Below are 12,920 nucleotides of genomic sequence, written 5' to 3'. Positions count from 1 at the left end.
CTCCTCTCTATTTCTGATAATTTTCCTTGCTCAGAAGTCAACTTTGTCTGAAATTAAATATAGCTACTCCATCTTCTTTTGATTAGTGTTAACATAGTATATATTGCTCTTTACCTTTAATCTATCCATGTCTTTACATTTAAATTGGGTTTCTTGTAGATGATACTTTTTAAATGTGGATTTTATTATTATTTAGGCATGGTAAGGCCAACAGATGAGGACACCACTGCCATTGAAAAGATAGCTTGTATTACTCACGGATCTCAAGAGGAGGGGATGTTCAATTCTGTGAGCTATAAGAGAAGCACCAGCATCAGTCAGGAGGCAGAAAGGAGGGGAAAATGTGACCAAGGGTCTTTGCTGAAGTTTCTGTAGATGGGAGATCCCAATCTAAACATATGGATACTTTAAAGTAGAGACCTTTCTGAGCTGTGGCCGTAGAGAGATGTAATGACTGAAGAAGACTGAAGAGATGTGATGATGTTGTCTTCCAAGAAAGGTGTGGGTGGCCACTAGAAGTTGAAAAAGATAAGGAAATGAATATCTAGAGCCTCCAGAAAGGAATATAATCCTATCAACTTTTTGATTTTAGCCAATGAGACCTGGTCTGACCTCTAATAAATCTGCATGGTTTTAATCCACTTAAGTTTTTGTCGTTTATTTTAGCATCAGAAAAAAAAAATTAACACAGTGGTGTAGCATTTTTAAAAAACTACAATCAAATCAGACTTCCATGTGAAGACTAATATTATTATTTAAATTTGAATAACAATGTATACAGATATAAATTACCTATGAAGTTATCATTGTTTATCTTCTGATAATACATTTTTAAGTGGTTAAGAATTCCAGAATGAGATAATATATGTATATATTCCATGTGCTTGGTACATGAAAGATATTCAATAAGTGTCTATTGAAGTTTTGAATATTGGAGGAAAACAAGTACTGACAAAATGTGACTTTTATAATACTTAGAATACATGAATCATCTAATACTATTTAAATTATTTTATCATTGCGTCATGTTTGTATTTTTCAGACAGTGAAGCTAGTTCTTTAATGGATATAGAAAATGTGCTTCTGACTAAAATCCATGATGATGAAGAGGATCGCTCAGAGTCAATAATGAAATCTGACAAGTTTCGTCAGGATTTATTTTTTATGGAACGAGTTCTAATGGAAAATTTATTTCAGCCCAAACTTGCAGCTTATCGTCAGCTTCCGGTTTTAAAAGGTATTTTTAAAAATCACATTTGGGGATGCCTGGGTGGCTCAGGTAGTTAAGTGTCTGTATTTGGCTCAGGTCGTGATCCCTGGGTTCTGGGATCGAATGCTACATCAGGTTCCTTGTTCAGCAGGAAACCTGCTTCTCTCTCTGCTTGCTTCTCCATCTGCCTGCCTCTCCCCCTGCTTGTACACGAGTTCTCTCTTTTTCTCTTTCTTTCTTTCTCTCTCTCAGACAAATAAATAAAATCTTTTTAAAAATCACGTTTAGACAAGCTCAAATAATTAAAAGAATTAAGTGGAATTATTTCTAAATGTAACCTCTAGACTGGGTTATCACTTATTGAAAGATACATACTATATAGCTTTTAGCATTGAATATCCAAGTAACATTAGAGTTCAGACTATAGAGCCCACAAAAAGAGGTAGTCCCTTAGATTAAAATCTTCATAAGCTTCTGTGACATTTTTCTCTCTCTTGCCCCTGCATTGAATTATTTTCTCATATGTAAAGCCCCAATCCATTACCACTGACACCTTCCAAGTTCTGGTTTTTACCTTTCCTTAATTGTATTGCAAGGGCATTCTTCCTGTTCTCATTGCTAAATCCCAACTCATGTTCACAGAATATTTTAAAAGATTTTAGAGATTAACTCAACCTTTCATTTTTTGAATGAAGAAGATGAGATGTATAGAAAGTTTCCAAGTTTAGAGCCTATGACAAAGCTAGGCATTCAGACAAGTTCTTCTGATCTCATTCTAATTCTCTTTCGACTCTACTATCCTGTTGTGCTGATGTATCCTATACTTGGGTTTGAACATGGTAACATAACTGTTAAAAAAAAATGCAGTAACTTCCCATTGCCTAGAATAAATTATAAACCCTAAGATTTTCCTTGTGCTATCTTCCGGTTAAACCTTAACCCCCTTAAATAGGCATTTAATCTGATATTTCTCATCATAGATTAATTGTTTTGGTATATCATATAAGGGACTCATATAGTAAGTACAGTTGATCCTTGAACAAGGCAGGGCTTAGGGATGATGACCCTGGCACAGTACAGCTTTTGATTCCCCCAAACAGCCTACTGTTGACCGGAAGCCTTACCAATAGCATAAACAGTCAGTTAACACACATTTTGTGGGTTATATGTATTATATACTGTGTTCTTATAGTAAAACAACCTGAGAAAAGAAAATGGTATTAAGAAAATCATAAGGAAAGGAAAATACATTTACAGTTTTGTACATACACTAGCCTGGGCCAGGGGCAGTGGGAGGGGCTAGTCCCAGAATGACAAAGTTCTGTAGTCTGGTGGCCTCAGCTGCCCAGCAGCAGCTGCTGGGTGGGCTCATGGGTGGCAGAGGAAGTATAGAGGCACAGCAGAGCTGGACCACTGCCTAGAGTTGTATACCAGGTGTACTTCCTGGAGGTGGCCATTTCAGCTGCAGCCAAACAGGAGTACGCTGCTCTCTCTCTTTTTTCTTTTTAAAATGCCTTTATTATAAAATTAAAATCTAGGGAAGCTCCTTTTTCCCCTGTCCAAAGACTTCATTAATACAGATATTGGAACAAAAATATCATTTATGGATTGGTAAAAGAGGATATCCACGGACACCAGTCCAGCTTCTACCAGGCAGTGCCATCCTCGCACAGTCAACATGCCAAGGTCAGCTGGGTGCCTCACCATCCAGAATGTATAGGTTAATTCCTGCCCCCAAAGACACTTGGGGATGAGTCCCCACATTTTCCGTTTGAGGTGATATTGACTTTTCCTATTCCACTGGCCCTTGGGCTATTGCCCCACATTAACTATTATTAACTGTTATTCTTTTTCTCCTTTTGCACAAAGGTGAATACAGACTTTCTTTGAATATAGCAGGGTATCAGGAGGTAACCAGTCATATGTATTTAAATTGACCAGCACATAAGTGATGAAACTTTTGATAAGAGTACCCCATAGGTGCTCTTCAACTCTGATTTCACAAGAAGAGAGAGGGTAAAAGAACTCAAAGAAATCCAACATCCCTCCCATTATAGGACAGACAGTTCCCAAATAGATTTCATAATGCTGGGGTTTCTGGTAATACAGGTAAGGCTTTTGTTTAATTCTGACCTGAAGCCTACACTGGTTACAGATTATGGACACAACCACCACAGGGAAGAATCTGCACTAGGGCCTGCAACAGGACCAAGGCCCACGGCTCCCCTGAAGCAGCTCTGGAAGCCAGTGGGTGGAGGACTCTGTGGGGCTCTGTGTACAACGCCATCACTGCCATCTGGTTGTATTCTTCTGCTTTAGCTCAACCTTCTGCCTGCTAGCCCTGGATGCACTACCTGACCACCCTACCCTCACTTGTGGTGGCCTGCAGACCTTCCCTCAGTAGGCCTCCCCTGGCACTCATGTAGCAAGTGCTGCCTCTGTGCCAGTTGCCTTTCATTCCATCTTTGGAGAGTGGGTTGGGTAGTTGCAAATAAACGCCTTGTGGCTCTTGCTGTTAATGCTTTTTAAAACATCTTACATATAAATGGATTCACACAGTTCAAACCTGTGTTGTTCCAGGGCCACTTGTATTCTTTCATGTCTGGCTTCTTTCCCTCAACATAATGTTTTTGAGATTCATCAAGGCTGATGAATGTTGTCTTAAAGACTAATCATGTTGAATACTTATTCATGTGCTTTTTTAGGTCACGTGTGTATCTTCCTTTGTGTAATGTTTGGTCAAGTCCTTTGTCATTTTTAAAAAGATTTTATTTATTTCTTTGACAGAGAGAAAGAGAGATCACAAGCAGGCAGAGAGGCAGGCAGAGAGGAAGGGGAAAGCAAGTCCCCTGCTGAGCAGACAGCCGGACGTGGGGCTCTATCCCAGGACCCTGAGATCATGACCTGAACCTAAGACAGAGGCTTAACCCACTGAGCCACCCAGACGCCTTGTCTTTTGCCATTTTAAATTGAATTATCTTTTCTTTTTAAAAATCAAGTTGTAGGAGTTTATTTTTATATATTCTGGAATAAGCTCTTTGAAAGATACATGTATTACAATTCTTTAGTCTAAGTCAGTAACTTACCAATATGTTTTTCTTTTGATAGTAGAAGTTTTTAATTTTAATGAAGTCTTATCTATCAGTTTTTTTTTTCTTTTGTAGTTAATGTTTTCCATGTCCTCTTTAAGATATCTTTGCCTGCCCCAAGACTGCAAATGTCTTTGTCTTATTCCTAAGCTTAAGGAAAAGTATTCAATATTTTCATTAAATATGATGTTAGTTGTAACTTTTTGTGGATACTTTTTGTTGGTTTGAGGGAATCTTCCTCTTTCTAGTTTTCTAAACATTTTCAAAAATATATGGGTGTTGAATTTTGTCCAGCATACCCACAATAGTGAACACAATATTTAAGGAGAAGAGCAAAGCTGGAGGACACACACTACCTGACTTCAAGATTTGTAAAGCTCTAGTAGTGAAGGCAGTGTGGTACAGACAAAAGAATAGACACATATTTCAGCAGAACAGAATAGAGAGCCCCAAAATAGGTCCACATAATTATAGTCAACTGATCTTTCACAAAAGAGAAAAAGCAATTCAATGAAGAAAAGGTAGTCTTTTCAACCAATGGTACTGAAGCAAATGGTCATTTACGTGCAAAATAAAGAATCCAGACACCAACCTTTTATCATTCACAAAAATTAACCCAAAATCGGTCATAGACTTCAATATAAGATACAAAACTACAGAACTCCTAGAAGTCAACATAGAAGAAAATCTAAATAATCTTAAGGTATAGCAATGACTTTGGAGATTTAACACCAAAGGCATGATAAACTTCTCCACTGTAAAAGACATTATGAGGAGAATAAGAAGTTATGTCACAGACTGGAGAAAATATTTACAAAAAACATATCTGTTAAAAGACTCATCCAAAATATATAAATATTTCTTAAAACTCTATAATGAAAAACAACATGATCAAAAAATGGACAAAAGACATTAACAGACACTTCCGCCCCCAAATATACACAGGGCAAATAGGCATATAAAAAGATGCTCAACATCAGAGCTCACTAGGGAATTGTAAACTATAACAGCAATGAGATACCACTACATACTTATTAGAATGATGAAAATCCAAAACACTGACACCACCAATACTGGCAAAGATATGGAAAAAGAATTCTCATTCAGTGCTGGTGGGATTGCACGATGAATAGTTCCGCCACTTTGGAAGACAGTTTGGCAGTTCCTTACAAAACTAAACATACTGTTACCATATGGTCCATAATCACACTCCTTAGTATTTACCCAGTGTGGTTGAATACTTATATACCCACAAAAACCTGCACACAAATGGTTACAGCAGTTTTATTCATAATTGCCCAAACTTGGAAGTAACCAAGATCTCCTTCAATAGGTGAATGGATAAATAAATTGTGGCATATCCAGACAATGCAATATTATTCAGCACAAAAAAGAAATAAATGTTCAAGCCTTGAATGGATGTGGATAAAACTTAAATGCATGTTACTGAATGAAAGAAGTCAGTCTAAAAAGACATTATATGGTATAGTTCCAAATGTGTGACATTCTGGAAAAGACAAAAAATATGGAGACAGTAAAATGATTATTGTTTTCCAGGGACTTGAGGGCTGGGAGAAATGAATAGGCAGAGAACATAAGATTTGTAGAGCAGTGAAACTATTCTCTCTGACTATTATAATCGTGAGTGCATGCCATTGTGCATTTGTCCAAACCCATAGAATTTATACACCAGAAGTGATCCCTAATTGAAACTATGGAGTTTGGGTGATTATGATTTGTCATTGTGGGCTCATTGATTATAACAAATATATCACTGGTGCAGAATGATGATTCTGAGGGAGGTTATGCATGTATCTGGGTTTGAGTGTAGAGGAACTCTAAGTTCCATTTTTTTCTGTGCATGTATGAGTTTGAGTGTAGAGGAATTCTCTCTACTTTAAGTCAATTTTTCTGTGAATGTAAAACTTCTCTAAAAAAATGGGTCTATTAAGGAAAACGCTATTAACATATACTTAAGGATTTAAAGGGAAATAATATAATGAGGAAAGCAATGAAAGCTACATACAGAGCCAAACTGAACTTCTAGAATTGAAAAATCTAATACTTGAATGAAAAGTTCAGTGGATGGTCTTATTGGACCAGGAGATCAGTATCAGTGAGGTTAAAGACAAAGCAGTAGGAACATTCCAAACTGAAGTACAGAGAGAAATAAGGCTAAGAAAAAAAAAAAAAAAAAAAAAAAAAAAAAAAAAAGAAGCCTCAGTGACTTGTGCTACAAGGTCATGTGGCTTAACATACATGAAATTGGGGTTGTAGTAGTGGAAAAGAGAAGAGGAGAAGAAGAAAAATAATTTGAAGAAAAGTAACTGAAAAATTTCCATACTTAAAAAAAATCTTAAACCAATTATAAAAAGCTCAATGAAACCTAAACAAGATAAATACAATGAAAACCACATTGAGGCACATCATAAGTAATATGTCAGAAAATCTTAAATGTTGCCAGAGAAAAACATGACATCTGGAGAATAAAGCTAATAATGACCTTATTTCTCATCAGAAGCCAGAAGACAATGCAATGACATTTTTGCTGTGCTAAAAAATTCTACACTTAGAGAAAATCTCCTTCAGAAATCAAGGTGAAATAAAAACATGTTCAGACAAATGAAAGCTGAGAGAATTCTTTGCCAGTAGACAAACATTGCAAGGAATGTCAAAGGAAGTCCTTCAGACTGATAAAAAATAATAACAGAAATTAGGATCTACATAAACTAATGGAGTGCTAGAATTGAAAAATGTGAGTGAAAGTTAGAAACATTTCTTAGTGTTTAAAATTTTTCCTTAAAAACTTCCAAACTCATTTTATGAGGCCAGCATCACCTTGATCCCAAAACCAGACAAGGATCCCATCAAAAAAGAGAGCTATAGACCAATATCCTTGATGAACATAGATGCGAAAATTCTCACCAAAATACTAGCCAATAGGATTCAACAGTACATTAAAAGGATTATTCACCACGACCAAGTGGGATTTATTGCAGGGCTGCACGGTTGGTTCAACATCCACAAATCAATCAATGTGATACAACACATCAATCAAATTTTTCCTTAAAGATAATTAAATTGTCAAAATGATCACCCATTTTATTTGGCAAAGCAAACAACTTAGAATAGCCAAGCCAATTCTGAAATAGAAGAATAAAGTCGAAGGACTTACCCTATCTGATCACAAACGATTTGTTATAAAGTTATAGTAATGTAGGAAGTGTGGTATTTGTCTAACAGTAGACATATAGATGGCTGAGATAGAATAAGAATGGGTCCAGAAATAAACACAGACTTATATGGTCACTTGATTTTTGACAAATATGTCAAGATGAACTAATTTAAAAAGACTGATCTTTTCATAAATGATGCTGAAACAATAAGATATCCACATTGAGTGGGGAATGAACCTCAACTCCCATGTCATATCATACATATAAATTAACTCAGATGGGCTATAGATTTAAATATAAAAATTAAAATTATGAGTTCTAGAAGAAGACAAAAGAGAAAATGTGATCTTAGAATCAGAAAAGATTATTTAATACACAAAAATCCCAAGACATGAAAGAAAAAAAATTGGTAAGGCTTTTGAGGTAGTTAAAATGTTTGCTCTTTGAGTAACACTGTTAACGGGGGAAAATGCAAGTAACAGTCTAGAAGAATATTTTTACAACATACCTCTGTCCAAAGACATAAATTAGGAATATGTTAAGGACACATACAGCCTATAAAAAATATAGACAGTCTTGGGGCACCTGGGTGGCTCAGTGGGTTAAAGCCTCTGCTTTTGGCTCAGGTCATGGTCTCGGGGTCCTGGGACTGAGCCCCACATCGGGCTCTCTGCTCAGCAGGGAGCCTGCTTCCTCCTCTCTCTCTGCCTGCCTCTCTGACTACTTGTGATCTCTGTGTGTCAAATAAATTTAAAATCTTTAAAAATATATATAGACAGTCTAATAAAAAATAGGCAAAAGATTTGAACAGAAGCTTCACTAAAATATACATGAATGATCAGTAGACACCTTAAAAGGTACTAAACATGATTTGTTGTCAAGGAAATGCAAGTTGAAACCATAACAAAATGCCACTGAACACTAGTTGGAATGGCTAAAATTAAAAAAGACTGACAACACCAAACAAGAATATGGAGTAACTGGGTTTTTATATATTGCTGTAGGAGTTTGAAATTGTACAACCATGCTAGAAGTCTGCTGGGAAGTTTCTTAAAATGTTAAGCATAGATCCACCCAATCCACATTGCTATGACTATGTTAAGCATAGATCACCCAGTGATCCCTGTCCCTGGGTATTCAACCAAGAAAAGAAAACCTATGTCTGCAAAAAACACTTATGTAAGGATGCTCATAGCAACTTTATTCATAATAACTCCAACCTGGAAACAGCCCAGATGTCCATCAACAGGTCAATGCATAAACAAATGATGGAGCACAACTCAGGAATAAAAATGAATGAACTACTTATGTACATAGTAACCTTGATGGATCTCAAAAGCATTGTCAAGTGAAGGAAACCAGACACAAAAGAATACATACCAACAAACCCGTTTATGTGATATGCTATCACAAACAAAACTAATCTGACGTGATAGAAATCAAACCAGTGTTTGGCTGTGGGGGGTTGAGCTTACCTGGAAAGGGGCATGAAGAAACTTTTTTGGTTTATCGATATATTCTCTATCTTGACTGGTGTGTGGGTTACATTGGTGTGTATATTTATCGAAACCTATTAAACTGTACAGCTAAAATCTATGCATATCAATGAATTTTCTCACAATTAAAAATACTGCAATATTTATATTATCTTGGGTTCATTTAAAGAGTGATATGCCATTGTTATTTCTTAACAGCTATTGAGGTATAACTGACATACAATAACTGCACATATTTAAAGTATATAACAGGCTTTAATACAGCATCACAATCGATGATATATACAATGATATGTCATGGTAATGAATGTATTCATCACCCTCAAATTTCTCTTCATGTCCTCTAGAATCCTTCCTTCCTGTTTCTCCTTGCCCCATCTCATCTTTAAGAAACCACTGTTTTGCTTTATATCCCTATATAGATTAATTTATATTTCCTAGAATTTTATATAAAGGTAATCATACATTATGTACCCTTATTTATCTGGCTTCTTTTCACTCAGCAAAATTATTTTCAGATTTGCCAATGTAATATATCATAGTTCATTTCTTTTTATTACTGATGAGTATTACATTGTATGACTATCCTGCACTGTGTTTATTCTTTCTCCTGTTGATCAATATTTATTTCCAGTTTGGGACCATACAAATGAAGTTGGCATGAATATTAGTATACAAGTCTTTGCTTGGAAATTTGCTTTTATCCCTCTTGGGTCAATAACTAGGAATAGAATAGGTGGTACATATGTAAAATATATATTTAATTTTCTTCTTCCCTAAAATATGCCTTGTAAACACTGCTTTAGCTGAATTTCATAAAATTTGTATGTTGTATTTTCATTTCATTAAAAATTTTTAAAATTTCTTTTGAGACCACTTCATTGACCCATGTGTTATTTATAAATATCGATTAATATCCACATATTTTGGGATTTTCTACCTGTATTCTATTATTAATTTCTTATTTAATTCCATTATGGTCTGAGAATATACTTTGATTTCTATTCTTTTAGATTTGTTAAGGTCTTTTTGTTTGTTTGTGATCCATGATATGGTCTATCTTAAAGAATTTGCTATGATACTTGGGAAGAATATGTATACTGGTGTTTTTGGATGGACTGTTCTATAATTGTCAATAGGTCGAGACGGTTAATAGTGATGTTCAATTTATCTGCATCCTTACTGATTTTCTGTCTTCCTGTTCTATCAGTTATTAAGAGAGGAGTGTTGAAATCTGAACTGTAATTGTGGATTTATTTCTCATTTCAGATCTATTGTTTTTTTGTTTCATGTTATGTAACTTGTTAGGTCTATACACATTTGGGGGGTTGCTATGACTTCTTGCAGAATTGACTGCTGATTTTTCAAATTTATACAGGCAGAAATCTGAGGAATATATATGGGAATGGATATTAAGGTTGTAGGGTAAAGATGGAAGGAATATAAAGTTACATCAGATCAAGTTTACTGATATGGGTCCACTACGCAGAGATTCTGGACCCGGTGTTGGAGTTCAGGGGATTAGAAATGGTTCTAATGGCTTAATTTCTCCTTTTCTCTTTTCTTTTTTTTTTTTTTTAAGATTTTATTTATTTATTTATTTGTCAGAGAGAGAGAGAGAGAGAACACAAGCAGGCTGAGCGGTGGGCAGAGGCAGAGAGAGAAGCAGGCTCCCTGCTGAGCAAGAAGCCTGATGCGGGACTCGATTCCAGGACCCTGGGATCATGACCTAAGCCAAAGGCAGTGGCTTAACCAACTGAGCCACCCAGGCGTCCCTTCTTTACTTTACTATTCCTTTCCTTTCCTTTCCTTTCCTTTCCTTTCCTTTCCTTTCCTTTCCTTTCCTTTCCTTTCCTTTCCTTTCCTTTCCTTCTTTCTTGTTAGTGAATATTGGACCAAAATGTGGTTTTCACTAAATGAAGTTGAAGTCAGAACTGCTTTGGGACACTATAGAGAAAGGTATCCCAAGGCTTAGGGACATTGGAATGTTAGGGTGGATTTATCATGACAACTTTCTCACCCACTGCAGAAGGATAATACACCTTTTACCACAATTGTGAGAAATACATTTGTGAGGGGGTATCCCAACATCCTTGAAGAGCTCTGTGGTCACTCTTCTCTATAGGTCAGACATTACAGTGGGAACTGCTGCCAGTAAACTGAAATCCTTGAAAATTGGATCCTGAATGGCAGGAGATAAGTGGTAACACTTAATTGCCAAAGGAAAGGAGGGCTTGGTTACCATAGCAGGCAAAGCAGAAATCAGAACAGTCTGACTCACAGAAACTCATGACATTGGCTAGTTGATCATCACGTCCCTAGAAGAGAAATAGGTAGGGGCTGTATTGGTTTGCTAGGGCTGCCACAACAAAATACCACAAACTGTGCGGCTTAAACAACAGAAATTTACTTTCTCATAATTCTGGAGGCTGGAAGCCCATGATCAAGGTGTGAGCAGAGTTGGTTTCCTCTGAGGCCTCTCTTCTTTAGCTTGATGTCATAATTGAGTATGCAGGTACTTTTCCCTTCAACAAAATATCACACCAGTCAATTACCGGTCCATAATATTGATGATATTATGCTAACTGAACCCAGTGAACAAGAAGTAGACTTATTGGTAAGGTATTTGCATGCCAGAGGGTGAGAAATAAATCTGACAGAATTTTTTAGGGGCTTTACACATCAGTCAAATTTCCAAGGGTCCTGTGGTATGGGGTATGTCAAGATATACCTACCAAGGTGAAGGATAAATTGTTTCATCTTGCCCCTCTTAGAAGCAAACAAAAGTTACAATGCCTAGTAGACTTCTTCATTCTTTTAAGGCAACACGTTCCTCATCTGGACGTTTTACTTGGCTCATTAACTGAGTGAACTGAAAAGGTGCTCCTTTGAGTGGTACCCAGAACAACAGAGGATTCTACAACAGGTCCAGGAGGTCATTCGGAATGCCTTGCCATTTGGGCCATATGTTCCAGCAGATTCACTGATGCTTGAAGTGTCTCGAAGATAGAGATGCTGTTTGGAGACTTTGCCAGGCTTCTGTAGGTATAGAGGAAAATAATCTCTTTTTGTGATTTAATTTTAGAACCAGAACCTGAAGAACCTGAAGACTTTCTAGAAGGTGAAAAACTTGAACAAGAGACAGAGGAAGAGGTTAAGAAGGAAGAGGAAGAAGAAATAGAAATAAGTACAGAACAGTCAACAATACCAGCCAATTTGGAACGACTTTGGTCCTTTTCCTGTGACTTAACCAAAGGTCTTAATGTGAGCAGCCTTGCCTGGAATAAAACAAATCCTGTAGGTTATTGAACATCTTAACAATTCTATCTTTAGCATTTAAAGATAACTGTCAAGTACTAATGAAGTTTTCTTTTTCTCAGATTTTAGGCAAGGGATTTTAATTGATATAAACCAGAGTTTTAACACCCTTTTACAAGTTCATGCTTCAAAAATGGAAAATGAAAATAGTTCTAAAATTTCCCCTTAAAATGAAGACATCATATTTTTATTTTAGGAGATGTATTTGGGACACCATATTCTCTGAATCCATATCAGACATGGAAAAGAAAACCAGAAGATCATATATAATCAATTTATTTTTAGATATATCAAACTTGTATACCCAAATTTGTATTTTTCTTAGAGTATCATATTCAGAATTATATACTTATTCTAGTGACTCTGAAAATGTGCAAAATAATTTTGAGATTCCTAAAATTAACTATTACTACCCAAAATAGCAAATATTTAAACAGCACTTACTATGTACCAGGTGCCATTGCCAGCACTTAAATTAACACAACAACTCTGAGTTAGGTACTATTATCCCCAATATGATGATGAGGAAACTGAAGTACAAAAAGGATAAATAACTTGGCTGAAGAAGTTACACATCTATTAAATTCCCAGAGTTATGCAACTAGTAAGTGAAACAGATAGACTCCAAACC

At 36.1% G+C, this 12,920-nt stretch overlaps 1 protein-coding gene across 3 annotated transcripts in view; it reads left to right on the top strand.

The window, feature by feature from the left end:
* The window catches only part of DNAI4 (dynein axonemal intermediate chain 4), an 82,627-nt gene that overhangs the window by 46,547 nt on the left and 23,160 nt on the right, over positions 1-12,920 (top strand). For all 3 annotated transcript variants that reach the window (XM_045064698.1, XM_013061650.2, XM_004762966.3), the window contains 2 exons: positions 1,043-1,237; positions 12,057-12,268. In XM_045064698.1, coding sequence (XP_044920633.1) covers positions 1,043-1,237; positions 12,057-12,268 — 407 coding nt within the window. The remainder of the gene's footprint in view (positions 1-1,042; positions 1,238-12,056; positions 12,269-12,920) is intronic.

This window comes from Mustela putorius, unplaced genomic scaffold, assembly GCF_011764305.1.
Source record: "Mustela putorius furo isolate JIRA1106 unplaced genomic scaffold, ASM1176430v1.1 tig00003853_pilon_pilon_pilon, whole genome shotgun sequence".
NCBI lineage: Eukaryota > Metazoa > Chordata > Mammalia > Carnivora > Mustelidae > Mustela > Mustela putorius.
Note: the sequence above shows the minus strand (reverse complement) of the source record. Positions and strands in the feature narration are given on the sequence as shown.